This window comes from Passer domesticus, chromosome 10 (assembly GCF_036417665.1).
Source record: "Passer domesticus isolate bPasDom1 chromosome 10, bPasDom1.hap1, whole genome shotgun sequence".
NCBI lineage: Eukaryota > Metazoa > Chordata > Aves > Passeriformes > Passeridae > Passer > Passer domesticus.
In genome coordinates this window covers 19,440,688-19,459,158 of record NC_087483.1, presented here as the reverse complement: position 1 = coordinate 19,459,158, position 18,471 = coordinate 19,440,688, and the positions used below count along the sequence as shown (strand labels likewise).

Here is an 18,471-nt window from a genome sequence, read left to right as displayed (position 1 = left end):
TCTGTGAATTCAGTTTTGGAGTTTGTAAAACAATTACATTTGGACATTTACACATGGATGGCATTTAAACTATCTTAGTTTAGGCTTCCTGCTCATTGCTTCTTTCACCAGATACTCCAGCAGAGGACAAATATAAGAACTGCTCACATGAAGGCCCACACTAATGACAAGCTGCTCTCTTGGAGATTGCTGGGAAGGAAGCTGTTGCTTGCCAACCAAGTTTCTCCATGTTCAAGAATTGTTCAAGAATTCTTCACCAATGGGTAAAGCTATCCATCGAGGCACAGCTGTGTGCAATACATCCAGCATTGTAAGGATTTTCCTGGACAGCTTCCACGTAGATGTCAAGCAACATTTCTCATGAGATTTTGGAAGGATTTTTAATCATCTGGGATAAAAGAGTATGATTAAAGGATGGCTGGCTCAGCTGGTGCTGACAAATATACTGGCATCTGCTGTACCTCCTCCTGAAAATTCTTTTCCAAGGGAACCAGATCAGTAACAGACTGAGCAATAGGGGGAATAAATATGTCTTTCATGGTCTTTGTGGTGAAACCTTATGGAGTTTTGAGATATCCCACTTGAAGAGCTGAGGCCCAGACAGAAGGTTCCCTGTAAGCAGGAAATTAAACATGTCTGTGGCAGGAAACTTCAGAGAGACAGGATCCATGTGGTTTGAAGTGTAAAGTCTCTCTGTTGCCTTGCAAATCTGAAGAGTATTGCAATAAACCTAGTTTTTTTGGAAGGCATCAAGGTAGACACCAAGGAACTGCAGAAGGGAGTCCAATGTCACTTTGTCTTACAAATCTGTTTTGACTGTCACATAGGGTTAGAAGGCAGGATAATAAATTTAATTAACACTATTTACTGATAAGTACATATTTGCTTTTAATAAATTAATTTTAATAGCTATTTCAATTACTAAAATCTGATCAAAAATTCACATCATTAAAATGACAGGAGATTTCATAAATTACTTAGGACAATCAACCCAGTTTAAACCCCACCAAAAGTTTACAATTGTTTAAATCTTCCCTCTGTCTGATTTATGGAAGGGGTTTCTTATACATTATGGAAGTGCCTTAATTGTCATGGCATAAAATAATCCCAGTCATCTGTTGCTGACTCCTGAAAGAATCACAAAGCCAAGTTTGAAAATAGTTATTTAACCCAATGATTAAGACATCAGCATGGGAGCTGTATTATATCAGGTCAGATCATTTGAACAGAGTAATTTTGTTTAATTGAATAAATTTAATAGACCTACTTTTTTTAAGCTTTCAATTAAGCAGAGAAATATACACATGTAGTCTTCCATAAGTATCATGAGCCATGCAAAAATGAATCATCTGAATATTGTACTTAAAGGAAGAACTATTGTAGACATATAACAAGGGAACCTTAAGTAGATGTAGAAGTGATATACCTCTGCATCTGCTCCTGGGGAATCAACACTGACCACCAATATCCAACCAGCTGCTCATAATTCAGGGAAGATTTCGAAAACTGGTTACACAACTGGAGAGAAAATCCATTAATATAAGGGACTGAATGCCTTAGAGTAAAATTTCTTGAGATATAGATATCTCTATACATACATATATATGTGTATATATTCATATATAAAATAGAGAAGTCTGCAGTATCTAGGTAAGGAGCAAAAACTCAAAAGGAGATGGATTTCCATCTATCAAAGTTATAAAAGTGGATTAATCAAGCTTAAATCAGAGAAAAGAGCACTTGAGCTGTCTTGGTAACAAAAACAATTAAGCATTAAAATAATTTACAAAAAATATGGTAGAATCTCTATTGCTAATCATTTTACCTTTTTTTCCCCCCCTAGAAGATATTGTTTATCTAATAATTATTAGTGGATCTGAAATATAGATTTATTCTGAATAACTATATGTACTCTATTAAAATGAAGTCAAGACAGGTAAATAGATTTATCTCTTTTGTTTGTAAAATCTATCCATGCATAAATTAAACCAAACAAGTATTTGCTTATAAATAAATTACTATACAATCATTTAAACATTCCTAATTGTCATTTGCATGGTTTTTTTCAGTTTTAAATTTCTACATAAAAAATAATGTGAAAGAAATTATTCTCCCTCTTGGAGCAGCGAAAAATCTCCAAAGCCATTTGTAATTTTTTTAATTTCTGCACACTGTGAAATTGTAACATTCAGGTTCCTTCTGCAGTGTATCATGTGAAGTACTGCACCATGTATATGACAAAGGTAATATTAACAATAGTGCACTATTTCTCAATTGGTCTTCACACAGAGCAGCATCAGCCTCAAGAAATATGTAGCATCTGTCCCAGCAGCTGAGCTAAAGCTTCTGCAGAGCTACATGGTAGAGCTTTAAAATTAAACTATTCACCTTAAAGAAATGTTATTTTGCAAACTGATTCAACAACTGTTGCATATACCACACTTACTCAAACTTTTGATTACGTGCCCTTAAAGAGAATAATTTATGAATATGCCCAGGTTGCTAGCTAACTAACTTGCTTCAAACTTCTTTACAAATGTGACATTAATTAGTGCATTAGCTGAGAAACATCAAATTGTAGATCCAAAACCACTACACCTTTTTATATTTAAATGTAATTTGATTACCATTCCATGTACTGCAGACATCTTAATGTTTTTCTTTTTTCGTTGGTAGAAGAATCAAAGTAAAAATAACTCAGTGTTCAATCCAAATCAGTGTTGGACAAAATGTTTATTTACCTTGCATTAACTGATACTATGAAACCCTGTGTCAAGAGTTTTCAACCCTAAGAGTTGAAACAGTATTTCATACTGTTATGTTAAAATACCCTAACAGTATTTTCTTATGCACAGTTTCCTCAACTTCATTAGACTTACAATGACTCCTAATGGGCACAGTATTTGTAGAATTACATTTTTATTTAAGTAAAGAAACACCTTGATGGACAAAAATATTATTATAGAGAAATCAGACCCCTTTACCAAACCAGTTTGCAAGTTTCTATAAGAGCTTATTTGGCAATCTTTGAAGGCCACTTCACATAAAAGTTTCAGATATCTGTGCTGCAGCCTACAAAATACCAAAATACATTAATGGATCTGTTCAGGACCTACAGAACACCTTGGTATGGTGATGATAGCAAGCCAGTAAATCCAGTCACTCTATATTCTGTGAATATTCACTATACAACATAAGGAGAGTTTCATGTATGAGCATCTCCCCTCCTCTTGTTTTAAGCCAGTCTTGTAGAACAGCAGGTGTGCTTTTAAACATCTAAACATGGAGAATTTGCAATGTATGTAGTCTATGCTGGTTCTTTACTAGCTTGTATTTCATTTAATTTCATAAGACACTTCTCCAGACTGTCTTCAGCATGGTTAATTAATTTTGCTTTCACTTCTGAATTTAATCACAGCTTATTTACCAGCAGAATAGATGCAAATTTGCAATTAGTGTGTTAGCCCTCACTAAGTTTAGCTGGAGTCACATTCCATCTTTAAATGAGAGGTGGTAACTCCTGGCTTCATTGCCCATGTGAGCAGTTCTTCCAGTGCCAAGTCAAACATTAATTTCAACCTCCTTTGGCAAGTATTTAAACTAATTTATTTGACTGCAGTGTAATGGAGAACTTACTGCTGCTACTGGGTTCCCTCTGGGAGATAATTCCTAACAGCAAAGACACAGTATCCACCATATTGTCCTCCTGGTCTTTTGACTGAAGAATTGGTTCTGCCTTTTAGCTTTTGCTCAGAACTGCAGCCCTGATTTATTTTCTCCATCTGGTAGGTGAGATTTAGTACATAATGTGTGATATAAGATATGCTTAGACATTACTGTGGTCTTCAGGTCACAGTAATCTGGCATGCAGTAGGAATCTAATGAATCTGAGACAAACTGAAATGGCCTGCTGAATTCACCTATTGATAATAGTCACAGAGGCAGGTCTTTCCATTGCTATTTCAGATGCTACAGAGGAAACAAATCACAGTGGGTGCAAAGCAAAATGTTGCCAGCACCACTATCCCTTCAGTCTGCATCTGGTAAGCCTTAGCCCATAAAGCCATCTTGATGCTGTGGATATCCACTCTGATATTAACAACCATCCTCTGTGTTCCTGCCAAAGAAAGCTGGCCAGAACTGCCACTCAGTCTAGGAAATGTCTGCCAAGGAAGTCCCTCCACAGTTCAGGAGAGCAGCGGGAGGGTGCGTTTCAGTGTGACGTTTCCCGGAACAATGGACTTCATCAAGATGAATATAGAGCATGGATTGAGGAAATTAGCTAACTAGTGAAGGCTGCAGTTTTACCAGCAGCCACATAAGACTGCCTACTCATGCCAGTGTTCTGCCTTCACTGCAAGTCAGAACACCCAAATCTTCTAGTAAGAGGAGTGACTCATGCTGGTGAGAAAATTCACACCTCACTCTTCTGCTAGGAGGAGTCAGTACAAGATAGTGGTCAAAATGTTCTTCTGCCTGAGGCACGTGATCCATTCTCACTTGGTGCTGATCCCCCTTGGTGCTGTGCCCACTCCTAGTACAGCTTCTGCTCTGGACCCTTCTGCTCTGATCCCTGCTGCTGGCACTGCCAGACACAATCCTCACAGCCATGAAGCAATCAGCAGCACAGCAAGCATACTATCTCCTACTAAAGGCCCACAAGAGATAGATAAATATGCAGACAAATGGTGTCAGGCAAAGAGAATGGAAATATATAGAGCCACTACAGCAGAGACCAAATAATGAAGCAAATTTACAAAGCACTGCCAAGATGAGTAAGTAGAGAAAATGCCAAAAGTACAGAAAGATAATGAGACCACAGCTCTGAGGGTTTTTTCAATAAAATAACATAGCAGAGCACATTGTTGGAGACTAGTTGTTTCAAGAAGTAGAGATACTTACAGAGGGAGAGAAATGATGGGCCATTATTTCAGTTTTATGCACAATAATAAAAGTGTGATAGGAGAGTGCAAACAAATTCTGCGTAAAATTATGAAATCTTGGAGCCTAAAGTTATAGAAAAAGGAAGAAGAAAGCAAGGAGCAGAAGAAACAGAGAGAGAATGGGAATTAAATCAGAGAAGCTGAGGCATAAAATGAATGAAACTAACATGGACTCACATAGGCAAAGCCTGATGAAATTCCCTATGACGTAATTGAGGAATTAGCTGAATGTTGCTCTGCCATTAGAGCTTCACAAACTAATAGGGAGAGTTTTAGAGGGCTGAGGAAAGGCACATATCTTTGGGGAGGTAAAGAAGTACATGGGAAACATATCTGTCTCTTTACCTGTGATTCACTGAAAGAAAAAACCTCATAGCTAATAAATCCATATATAAGAGCATACATGTATAAACATAATAAAATACAGCCAGAATTAATTTGCCCAAAGTGAATCATGTCAAAATGCTTTTATTTTCTTATTTGCTAATCTAACTGGTCTAATGTGTAAGCAGGAAGTGTTTATGTAATATATTGATTTCAATAAAGTCTTTCCTGCTGTCCTAATGAGACACTCTCATAAAGAAAGAAAAGAAATACGACTTGATGAAATTACCTAAGATAAGGATATGTCTCTGGTTGAATAAATAATTAGCAATGGTTCAATGCCTAAGAAGAAGCTGGATATCATAAGACCCAGCTCAGATCCATTGCATATTCTCTTAAACAAAGAAATAAAGCTCAGCGGTCAGAGATTATGGAAGTTACCAGAATCTCCCAGAATGGATAAAGCTACCAGAATGGATAAAGTTGCAACTATATAGGAGGTTAGGCAAATATTTCGTCTGGTATAACACTCTTCATCACACAACAAAACATTTAATATAGACAATTAAAAAATGTTTTAGAAAGAGGATGGAGGCAATGGATGAGGCAGCAACAATGCAGAAAATAATGTGGAGAGTATATTGAGAATGATAATATGAGTAAGAATTGATGATAACACAAAAATGAAAGTCTTAGCAAGGTGATCTAAGAAAGAGCTGTGTATACAATAGCATGTACCATTTTTCCAATATGTATGCCCTAAATTATTTGTTAGCCCAACCACTCTGGGTGAAGAATCTTTTTCTAATATCCAACCTAAACCTTCTAATGTCCAATCCAACACAACTTCAGGCCATTCTCTCAGGTTCTGTCATGGTCACTACGGAGCAGAGATCAGTGTCTAGCCCCCTCTTCCCCTCACAAGGAAGTTGTGACTGCAGTGAGGTCTCCCCTCAGACTCCTCTTCTTCAAGCTGAACACACCAAGTGACCTTAATCACTCCTCATACAGCTTCTGCTCTGGACCCTTCCCCATCCTCATGGCCCTCCTTTGGACACTGTCTAACAGCTTTGTACCTATTTTATATTGTGGTGCCCAAAACTGCCCCAGCACTGGAAGTGAGGCCATCCCAGTGCAGAGCAGAGTGAGACAATCCCCTCCCTTGCCTGGCTGGAGATGCTGATGTCCCCCAGGACACATTTGTCCCTCCTGGCTGCCAGGGCACTGCTGGCTCATGCTCAGCATCGATCAGGACCCCCAGGTCCCTTTCCATGGTGCTGCTCCCCAATCTCTCACATCCCAGTGTGTCCCTCCAGCCAGGGCTGCCCTGTCCCCAGTGAAGAGTACTGAAGACTGGATTCATTTTCTCAAGCAAAGAGATGAATGAAAGCAGAGAGATACACATGGAAAAAGTTCTTATTAAGAAGTTGAGGAGAAACCACTCCTTCATACACTGAGGAAACAAACATTTCAAACTGGGCATGTTTTTCAGCCTATCTCACTGTAGTGCACAGACTGTGCAGAGAAGCTGAGTCAGGAGGTAGAAGCAGTCAGTAGCAGAAGAGAGCTCAGCCTGTGCCAAGACGTAGACTTCAGGATTCTTAAGAAAACCTTTATGTAGTCTGGTTTTACATCAGGTAATAGAATCATTAAAATTGTTTTTCACATTCCAGGAGGATGGAATGTAAAAAGGGAGACCAGGCAACACAACAGTACACTTTAATTTAGGCCCTGAAGGGACAATTATTCTGGCTAGATCAGTCATGTTGAAAACAGTTTAAAATCTCTATACATTTTTATGGGAACTTGGTAATTTATTTCTGCTGAGAACAACACCAAAATACTGTTAATTATTTGGAAACAATACCCCTATTATTGAGGTATAATATTAATTTAATTTTAATGAAGCATGTTATAGCACTGAAATCCTTTCTCCAGTGTTAAGGAAGCTATTAATTTGGTAACAACAATGTTTTAAAAATTCCTTGTAATTGTCCATTATCAATAGTAAAAGTTACTGTAATACCTTAGTTTTACACCAATGCATTGTACCTGTTTTACATAAAATAAAAGTTCCAGTCTGTGTCTGTGCAAAGGCACAAAAAACACATTTACAAATGAGATGTTAGCAGGACCTGTTCTAGTCATGAGAGGTAAATTTTCTAAAGTTAGGGGATTCATAATTTAAGAAAGAAGAATTCAGCACAAAATGTTTCTCAGTTGATGCCACCAGGAAATCAAATTACTTTTCTCAAAAAGTACAAATGTACTCAAAAGTACATAAATCCCACAACAATCACCATGACACGGCAAGAGGAATATTCTTTAAGGTCTGATTGTTTGCTGAAAGTTTTTGAGCTCCAGCAAGCAGAATGGCAGTACTCAAGAACAGAATCATAGAAAAAAATATTATTTAGGTTAGAAAAGACCTTTAAGATCATTGAGTCTAATTGTAAACACAACACTGCTAAGTCCCACTCCACCATGTCCCCAAGTGCCACAATTTCAGATTTAGGCTTAATTTCTGTGTTGGGCAATGTTTCAAACACTGGATGAAAATCTGGATGAAAGCCGTCTATCACGATTTCTGGTGAGCAGAAAATTGCTCTACCTAATTTTTGCAAACTGAAAAAACCCACAACCACACCAGAATTCACTTAGTGAGTGAATTTTTCAGACCCCTTGAAGTACCTTGAAAATCAGACATTTTTGACAACAAGAAATATTACAAAGCTCACCCATGCCAATTGAAAAATGACTCAACAACTGATCTTGTAATGCCTCGTGAATTCATCATTAACTCTAGAAAAGTTTGCTTAGGAATATTACAAAACAGCACACTAGCAGCGTCCCAAACAGACCATCAAGCCAACATTAAATATTCAATATATTTCAACAGTGTCACTCTCTGTAGTCTACCTACAGATAACATGGAGTAATTACCACAATTTATGTGATAATTATTTAGTGTATTAAGGGATGAGTAAGAATATAAAACTCAAAATGACCACATTCTCATTAATTTCTTTGTCAGCTCACCACCTGCTTTTCTTTACATTTCCGCACTACTCATTATATTCTGTTACTCATTCTCTTCTTCTTTTAATTTTCTTTTAATTTCATTTTTCCCTTTTCCTTTTTTCTCGCCTAATTTTTTTTTGGCTTCAGATTATTTCTGTAAAGTTTTTCATTATTCTCCTTTTCTCAATTCCAAAAACTCCTACCCAACTTCTCAGTGTTACTCTGCTACTAAAGCCACTGATTTTCATATGTACATATTCACCACAGTCATCATCAAGTTCAATTCTGATGCTGACATCCTATATTTAAAATTCTGACTTTCATCTGCAGGTCTGGGAGTGTCTGCAAGGTCCATCTAGAGTGAAAGGGCCAGAAAACAGCAGCTGTTAAAACAGAAGTACGAGTGTAAACAGCATGTGAGGATGGGATACACAAATCTCTGACAAAGGCGGTTTTCACAAAACTCCCTATGTTGAAGAGAAAAATAAAATGTCAGACACACATAACTAAACATTATGAATTATAAAGAGATTTCTGACTTGGAAAAAAGGTATATAGATGAAGTACAGCATCAGGAAAAGCCCTTGGAGTGGAAATAGCAACACTCCAAACCTGGTTTGACACTTGCAGAAGTTACCCTGCAGTCATCACATGCCATGCATTGGTGCAAGCTTGTGGGGCACCCCCTCAAGCTTGGGGCTCACTAGGCAGCAGTGGGCATGCCAGCACTGGCAAAACCATGTCTCATTACAAGATTTGTAGAAGTAAGGAAATGAGATTTTTCCGACTTGACTTGCTTATCCCATGCCCCATCTTCTGACCGGTCCCCTTTCCTATGTCCTTTCCCACATCATTTCCCACTTACAATCACCAGCTATTTCTTCAGCCTTTCCCAAGACTCACGTCTCTCCCACTACCAGTATGCAGTGATCATGTCCCTTTGAAGCCAGCAAGGCTTGACTGCTCTTTCATTTGCAACTGTGAAATGATCTCCACCTTCAGCACAGGCTATGTGCCACCACCTACTGCAGAAACTGATGCTTTGGGAAAGCAGAACTGGGTACTCTTACCAGGTGATTTAAACCTATGACTTTCCAGAAAAGAATAATGCAAGTGAGGAGTGAAAATAAATCTCTCCCACCAAACTGAAGGCTACAAGGTCTGTGAAACAGGAGTGGCTCCAACCTTTTGCTACAGCTCCTTTTCCTATCACCTTGAAAATACTAATCACTGCAACTCTGCAGTGGGCCAGTACTTTCCATCATATCAATTTACAGTGTATCTTCTTCACTCATGGGCCTTGTCCCAAGGAAGTGAAGAACACAGCATAACAGTTATTTTATGGCTTTAGGCCTGACTAAACATATTTCTGAGAGAAAAATACAAAAAAAGTTGCTCACCAAGGCAGAAGTGTTATTCAGCCTCAGATCTCAATAGAATTACTTTTTTACACCAACCTTTTTCTCACTGGAATTTATAAGTCAGCTGTTCTAAGGTACTGCCATCTAAAAAATATTAACCATTTAAATCAACACAATTATGTAGTATTTTGGGGCATTTACCCATCAGTTTAGCCATTAAAGCTACACAGGAAGAAATAAAAAGGAGCACATAGGCAGAAAAGACACCATCACTAGCAGGAAGGCCATGGCTGTGAACTATGTGCATGATTGCAAAGCTGCAGCAAAGTTTGTCATTAGGGCAAGGGACAATCAAGAAGCAGACTGATTTCAGGGTCTTCTTGTGGCATTGTGTTTTTATATTCCAGCCTTTCCTTAGAGCATGAAGTAAAGGACAACTGTATCTTCTCTTCCCTGCCCACCTTCCTCCTACACAACAGGAATAAACTGTCATTCATTAAACTAATATGCTACATTAATTTACAATTAAGCTATCACCAGGAATAATTATGTATAAGGCATATGCACCATAATTGCAGATCACAATTAATATAAACCCCTCTAAGTTCCCTATACATGTTTATTTCCTACACGCAGTATAAAGATAATAATCTGGAGCACTTGAAGGCTGCTAAAAATAAAGGGAGAAAATATACTTTTTTTTTAATAAACTTCTAAGTAGCTAAAGTCTACAACTTTCTATGCTGTCCACAGGTTCTTCTTTACAAAGCTGCTTCTTCATCTGTTATTCTGATTTGGTACCTTTCCACAGACACAAATTGAAAAGGTGCCAACAGCAGCTCTACCCATGCTATACACAAACATGCCTGTTCAATACATACTATATTGACACCAGAGCACAAAGAGATAAAGATAAAACTCACAAATAGGAAAAAAAATCTGTTACCACAGTATAAAGATGTATCTCCCGTACTTGGTAAAACTCCTGAATATTTCAAGCATTCAGGAGAGGAAAAGAATTTTTAAAAAGGAAAGAAGGAGAAGCCAAGTAAGGGTATTACTCTGATGGTTATTTTTTTGCTAGAAATGACATGTTAGTATATTTTTTCAAGGAGAAAAGCGTCTCTGGCAAAAACTTTAAATGTCTAGAAGTTGCAGAATATTTTATTATTATTTACTGTATTTATAATTAAAACTCAAACATTACTGATATGGATTGTTCTTACGGCATTATAAACATTTTCTAGAAATCAGGTGTCTGTAAACAATATTCTGCACTGTATATAATTACCTATATGCTCTATGGTAGAAATAGTGCTGGAACAGTTTCTGCCAATTGATTGCAGTAGACAACAGCATTTAGTATGTAAAACCAATCTTAGTGTAAAATAAAATAATGAATCAGCTACATATATATTGAGGGCCTAGGGACCAAAGGACAGGACTGGGGCATTTCTTAGTGAAGGAGAATTCAAAGTTCCAGAGAGATCTGGAACTTTGAATTAATTGCAGTTAATATAACAGTTACTTGTATTAATTAATTAGTTAATTGCAGTTAATACAGCATTTGTAAACGTAAATGAGCGAAGGTACTGGCACAGCAGCAGCAGCACGAGGAGCTCTTCTCACATGCAGACACCAGAGAGAAGGTGACACCAGAGCTCCCTGAGGAGCAGGAAAACTGATGGGTTTCACCTTATTCTCTCTCTGGCTTTCAGCACTGTCAGCCCCTATTTTCCTGTTCCTCTTGCTCAAAGGGAAAACACATGATCCAATATTGCATGAAACCACAGAAAATGTGCAGAACAAAAGAGAAAATGTGTGGAACAAAATTTTGAAGCTAACGCATTAATAGTGCTTAAACACACTACAAGCCTTAAATCAAAGACATTACACAACAAGGACAATTCTTTGTTATTATCCAGCTCTCTTTGATCTGGAAATCTCAAAGCCCATGGGTTTCTTGAACTGTTTCCAGGCTTTTGTGGACCCTACGAAAGCAAAGACACCCAAAGAACAACTTATATTGTGACACTCTGATCCTTTTGCTTCCATTTAGAGACAAGACCAGGAAGGCCAAAGTCATGCAACCCAACCCACTCCCTAAAGACTGAAACAGAGTGCAGAAGAATGTTAGCTTCAGTATAAGTTTTGATTAATGGCCATGTTCATTCATACTTTAACAGAATTCATAGAAATTTGAGCAGTAGAACACCCATTATGTCATCTAATTTATGCAGTTGATGGAGAAGAATTTATTCATAAAATATATTTCATATGGCTTTATTCAGTTAAATTTTAAATGTAGGAGCCATGAGGCTCCCATTGCTTTCTTTGAGAAAGCTGATTTGTTTACTGTTTGAATTAATTTCACCATATCCAGTCACAGCAAATATGCTCAAGATGCTGTTCTTTATAAAAACAGGGAATGTCCTCAATAATTTATGTTCGCATTAAAGTAGCCAGTGAATATCCAAGCTACAAGTTCTGTTGAAATATATCTCTGCGTGTAGCAGATTCTTCCTTTTATATTAATGAATGCAGGAATCTTTAAGTATTTGGCAATCTTTTCTGATGCAATTAAAAAATTTAATCTTAATTGATGTGCTTTAGTACTTTAGTAATCAGTTCAATGTGATTCATCAGCTTGGCTTTTTTTTTACACAGTTATATTTCTGAATTAATTTAGTTATTTCCAAGCACTGCTGGGTATCAAGTACCAAACATTACACTTGTTCCCACTATTTTTGTATTTTTATTTCTTCATGAATTCAGAACTTGCAAAAAATTTGTAAATAAGTCAGCAATATCTTCTTGTCATTGAGTTTCACATCTTGACACATAATACCCATCCCACTCTTATATAGAGTATTGGCAATATTGAAAGGATAATTTTGAATAAATATTTAATTTTTACATTACTGGAAAAACAACAAGTAAAAGTAAAGATCCACTGTAAATGCAAATTTGCTAAGTAGGAAGATACTTATAGGTACTTACTGAGTTCTAACTTAATTCCCAAGAAAGACGTATTTTTAAAGAGTAACTAAAATTAGTGTTGGCTGTCATCAAAACATTGGTAAATATAAATATATATCAAACTTAGGATTTTTTTTCTCTTCTTTTCAAGGAAAAAAATGGATAGACTACTGATTCAGTTACCTTAATGTAAGATTTGTACCCAGTAAAACCATTTTGCTTATATGGACAAAAAAATCACAGGATTCAAAGGACTGAGATTAAATCTTCACAATTCTTGCATGAGAACACTTTTTCACTAGGGAAATATTTTCCAAAGTCATAAGGAAAAAGAACATGCATTTAAAAACCAGCTCTTTAATACAGGATAGCATCTGTATTTACTGTACATGATACAATCTTTATGACATACGGAGATTGTTTTTCTGTTCGAGCCACCTAAAATATTATGCTGGTCTCGACCTTGGAAACATTTCTTAAGCATTTACTGTAGTATTACAGGGATCTTTTGCCAGAAGAGTCACTGCAGAGCCACAGACTCTTTGGGGGCTTTCCATATTAGGGGTTTTCTCACTCTGGATTAAGCATGCCAACAGTATTTAGTTGCCGTTCTGTATTTAGAACTGATTTGATGGAATGGATTTTGGTAAGAAATGTTGAAACTTCTTGTGTTTCATTGACTTAAGTTCACTCCCACAAGACAATTAGGGAAACATCCATTAAGAAAGCTGTTGCAAACTATCCAGTACTACACCAGCTAACTATCCAGTACTACACCATCTACAGCAGATTTCTATATCACATTACCAAACGTTAGGAAATATGCATTTATTCACCCACAATTCTACTGGTCCCAAAAGATTGTGAAGAATGTGCATTTTGAACTTTTTTTTTAATTACAGCTTATAGGATATTATTATCACAGATCCTTGGAAATACTTACTGATATTTAAACAATTATATTCTATTAAACTATTAACTTAAATCACTTCAGGAAAATATCAAATGTCTCTTAATTGTCAGGCAAAAGCTTTCTGTGAAAGAATTTTTTAGCTCCTCTTTACTGAAGTGCAAAATGCTTAATTTAATTTATGATATAAATTGCATAGCAGATGCACACATGAGATTCAAATTTAAGGTGTCATTTCAATTCCATAATAACATTTTAGTGTCCAGATTCTCCTTCTGCCCTGCCACTGTAGTAGTACTGAAAGATTTCTCTACACCTAAGGTTAGTAGGGCATAATCCTGACATGACTACCTGTCTGAACTTACTCCGGAGCTGCAATGCCAACTGTTACTGCACTCCCATCATATATGACATCAGTAGTAGTGATCTAATAAATAAAAATCCTGTATTTACTCTGGGACCATAGCCTTATATTTATTTGTCATATCAACACTGTGGTTCCAATATCCTACTGATGTCAACCAGTAAGAACTGGATTTTTGTTTAAGTTGTCACCAGCCATAAACAGAAGTGTGAACTATTGAAGATTTGTTTAATCTTCCAGCCTTATTCCTAGCAGTTTGAGAAATATTATTTCCCACTCAAGGTCCTGAAGCTAGGACTTGATAAAAGAAAGAAAGGAGTCCCTTCTGGTAGAAAGCACAAGTCAACCAGATCTAATCCTGATCTGTAAAGGAGCCCTACGATTTACATTAAAATAGAAAATAATCAGAAAGACATTTCAGAGATCAAATTAATATACAGAAGAGGCTTTGAAGAATCACCTCACTAAAATTCCAACTTCTTGCTCTTTATACTTGAACCATTACTATAAGAAGTGTCTTACAGATCATTTAGACTTTAAGCACTTGTCTGCACATCCCAGCAAGCAGGCTACTTTACTCTGAAAGGTGTATCATTTCAAGTATTAAAACTCTGCTTTCCAGATAAAACCAGCAAAACCAGCCAAGAACCATGTTCCACTTTTAAAGTTTTATAATTCCAGAATACACTGAGGGGCTTTGGAGCTGTAGGAAAACAGAACACACAAAAAGTTTTCAAAAGCTACTCTGCCTCTCTTTCATAATAAAGACAATCCCACACAAAACTTTAGAGAATGCAGAGGACAGAGAGGAGAAGAAAAATAACTTTTATAAAGTCTCAGTATAAGTGGAAAAAAAATTAAATTCTGAGAACCAAAATCACCTAATATGTTACTAGGCTATGCAATATTAAACCCTTTATCTTCAACAACTTTTGTGCGCTTGCATACGAACTTTAAGTTAACAAATAGGACCAGAGAGTAAAGTTCATAACACTTTCATTTCAAAGTAATAACAGCATCACTTACCTAAAGATTGGCCTTTGGAGATGCTTTTTCTTGATTGTAACACAATCATCCATTTAAAGTGGGGGAAAAGACTTCTTCCAGCAAGTAACTCCAAAAAAACCCAGGGAGTAATCGGGAAATTTGTTCTTAGCTACTGTGCTGCAGAGAGCACACAGAATGGTATTTTGGTGCTGGGGGAAGCCTCCCTCCCTCTTTCTGACAGTGGAGCAGAAAAGGGCCATAGAGGCCACATAAGCCAGGCACAGCCGTGCGCTACCAAACCGGGCAGGCTGAGCACAACTGGAGTCAAGTTGATCGAAGCGCAGAACTGCGCTGGATTCCTTTCAGCTGTGCAAGAAAAGGGGGGAGCTCTGCCAAGTGCTACCCAGGTAAAAATTTGTTAGATTACCCCAGCCATGAGAGCACTTCTTACACATACTGGTCAAAGTCTTAAATGCAGAGTCACTCTCTCTCTCTCTCTCTCTAAAACACACTGTTCCGAGGCTCAACTTTTTTTTTTTCTTCAAAATAAAAGTTGTGCAGCTGTTTCAGCATTCCCATGCGAGTACCTTCAGAAAATTTGCTCTGGTAAAAAAAAACTGTATACAAATTAATGAAGATGGATGGATCTGGTCTGTAAGGCTGGCTCTACTTCAAGAGATTGTAATTATTTTACAATCTGGCTTTTATTCACTCTGGATGATGTGTGGATATAACTATGCAAATTAAAGCGCTGCTCACAATTTTTAGCATACATAACCTAATGACCTAGAATTGGCTGAAGCAGAATATGGTGTTTGCAGCTGGTAGGACCACAACTACACGAACCAAACCAAAGCGACATCAGTGAGGAAAACAAAATGACCGAGTTCAGATAGTGTCAGTAGCAAACTGTTACTGCTTGCAAGATAAGATTTCAACATAGATCCAAACTGAAAATCTTGCTCTGACATCACGCTGACATAAATCAGGAAGAATTCAACCGCAGCGAGCGCAGGCTGTAAACAAAGCCATAAAGCAGAAGCGGCTGCCCGTGGTTCTCAGCGAACAGAAGTCATGAGGGCTTCAGGTGAGACACACTCACCTGCACACGTCAGAGGGCTCACAAGAGACCTGGGCTGGCACAGTCCTGACGGGAAACGCGGAGCCCAGCCGGAGGAGCGGCCAGGCAGCAGCACACCCTGGAACAGTGTGCCCCCTTCCTGCCAGGCAGGGGGTACTTTCCAAAATCCATTCCGTCCTGCCACGGGCTCTGCCCGCATCCCGCACGGCTCGGCTCCTGCAGAGAGCTCAGTGCGGGCCAGGAGGAGCTCCTGACACGGGGCAAGCAGGAGCAGGATGGTTGGATTCTTCTGTGACTGCAGCAGTGGTTGGGGACAGAGGAGGAGAGGGGCAGATTTACACAGTTAAGTGCATAACACTGGCAATATCAAAGTTTGAGGCAAGATAAGGAAGCAAGAAGTGTCTTAAGCTGTATATGCCTATGAAAGGTCCCATTACTTTATGCAGAAACTATTATTCAATTAACAATATTTTCATTAAATAACTCTATATAGCAGAGAGATAACACATATTCTATTAATATGTATTTTCACAAAGGAAAATCTATGAGTTAGGTGGGTTTTACTGAAAAAGTAAAGTCTCTTCCTAGAGGTAAAATATATTGCTTTTTCAACAGAGTGATGGTCAAGTTTGGTTAGCCTGAAAGGACCCAGTAAGTGATCTTCACACCATATAAAACTATTTTCTTGACACAGCCATGGAGCAACTATCTAAACAAAAAATTAGCAAACTGTCATCAACAGTTATTTTGTGCAGCTCAGTTTCACCTCCCCCACTATTTCTATTCCTCTGAGAAGCAGACATAAATACATCTTCACCAAAAAAACAGTTACCTGTGTCAGATTGCAAGATCTTGAAGGATCTGAAGATCTTTATTCAATATACAGCATTCAGTGTTGTCATATTTTTAAAGACCTTCATCTAGTCATCATCTCATTTGTTCTTGTCTGCCAAGATTTACTATTTCCTGCATAGTTTTCTTGTTCTGGGTTTCAAAATTTCAAAATAATTTGCTACTTTTTGAAGTGTGTTCACTCGCTGATAATACACAAAGCTAAATATTACAAAGAAATCTCCCTTTTCTTTCTGTTTCACATTATGTGCATATATTGCTATACTTCTGTTATTTAGAGGGATTTTCTGTAGCTCAGGATAAAAATCCAGAAAGTTATAAGAAAGAAAAAAACAATCTCTAAATTCTCAATGAAAGCTCTACCAAATATGTTTCCACTGAACTTCCAAACCTTTTATCTAGCAGTTTTATTGGTCCTGAAAGTAGCAAACATCTTAAAGTAAATTTTTCTGTGCCACCTTCTATGTACATTGTTGTTCATGGGACTTTCATTCAAGAATGGTTTGAAAAAAAAGTACTATTAATAGGAAATGCTAACATAACTTTAATGGCATTGGTTTTCATCTTCCAAAGAGCCATTTTTGACCATTTTTTTCATGCAACACAGCAACTACCCATTGACTTGTTTATAATACTCAGAAATCATTTCTACATGGTCAATAAGTATTCACACAAGCCCTTTGACAGAGGATATTTCAGAAATACGTGCTAGATTGACTGGACTCAGGCCTGAAGCCTGAGTCCCCCTGGAAAAATAACATGTCTGAATTTCACCACTCTTTGCAAATAGCAGAATTGGAGCATATGGGAGTAATGCTACTCCAATCTGTAGAATATATGTACTCCAAATTGTAGGCTATGCTGGACCTGATACACAGAATGCACTGAAGAGGTGCACTTTAATCATAGTGAGGAAGTGTAATTATAATGAGCTTTTCCTTGAAAGCATTATTCTAATTTTAAAAAGTCCTCTTTAGACAAGCTTCATCATAATTCTTACTTCAAGCTAATCTTTTTAGGATTAATTAGAATGGTAAAAATCTATTTAAATTATGCTCTAGAGATATCTTATTTAATTTCCCAACACTGGAAAACATCAAAATTAAACATCAAGTAGAAAACATCTATTTTTTCTCAATTTATTTTCCAATTATTGCCGTTATTGTTTGCCCATCACAACCAATGACCACTGCTCTACCTGATGCAAGTATTTCATGTCCCACACATATGTTAATGTGAACAAAGACTTTTTGGATCAAAACCTTGCAATACTTTACCACTCACAGAACCTGAGCTTTCCAAACTTCAATATCTATAGCAATATCTATAGCAATATTTAAGTAATTTGATATTTAATACTTTGTCTCAGGGCAAAAGACTACATATGAGTAGAGCTCAAAACATCCTATTCTGCTTGTTCTAATGCCACATATTTCTTATTGATCTGTAGCTCTTTGCCAGAAGTCTAGAAATGCAATTATTTCTCCTACATTGATTTCAAAGCTGTGGGCAATTAAGATGGTAAAATTAAGAACCAGTAATCTGTATGTGTCAGGGCACTTGATGCTTTCTACTTTCCAGCTAAAATACCTTCTGGCCATGAAGAGATGTGTAAACATTGCTGGTTGGGGTTAAGACCTCTTCTACTT

At 37.2% G+C, this 18,471-nt stretch overlaps 1 protein-coding gene across 11 annotated transcripts in view; it reads right to left on the bottom strand.

Moving 5' to 3' along the window:
* PDE1A (phosphodiesterase 1A) overlaps positions 1 to 18,471 on the bottom strand; it is a 198,916-nt gene that overhangs the window by 94,292 nt on the left and 86,153 nt on the right. The window contains exon 1 of one of the 11 annotated variants that reach the window (XM_064434266.1): positions 14,929 to 15,340. The exons of the other annotated variants lie outside the window; for them this stretch is intronic. Within the exon in view, the coding sequence (XP_064290336.1) occupies positions 14,929 to 14,981 (53 nt within the window). The 5' untranslated portion in view covers positions 14,982 to 15,340. Of the gene's footprint in view, positions 1 to 14,928; positions 15,341 to 18,471 lie in introns of those variants that run through there. 11 annotated transcript variants of the gene reach the window in all.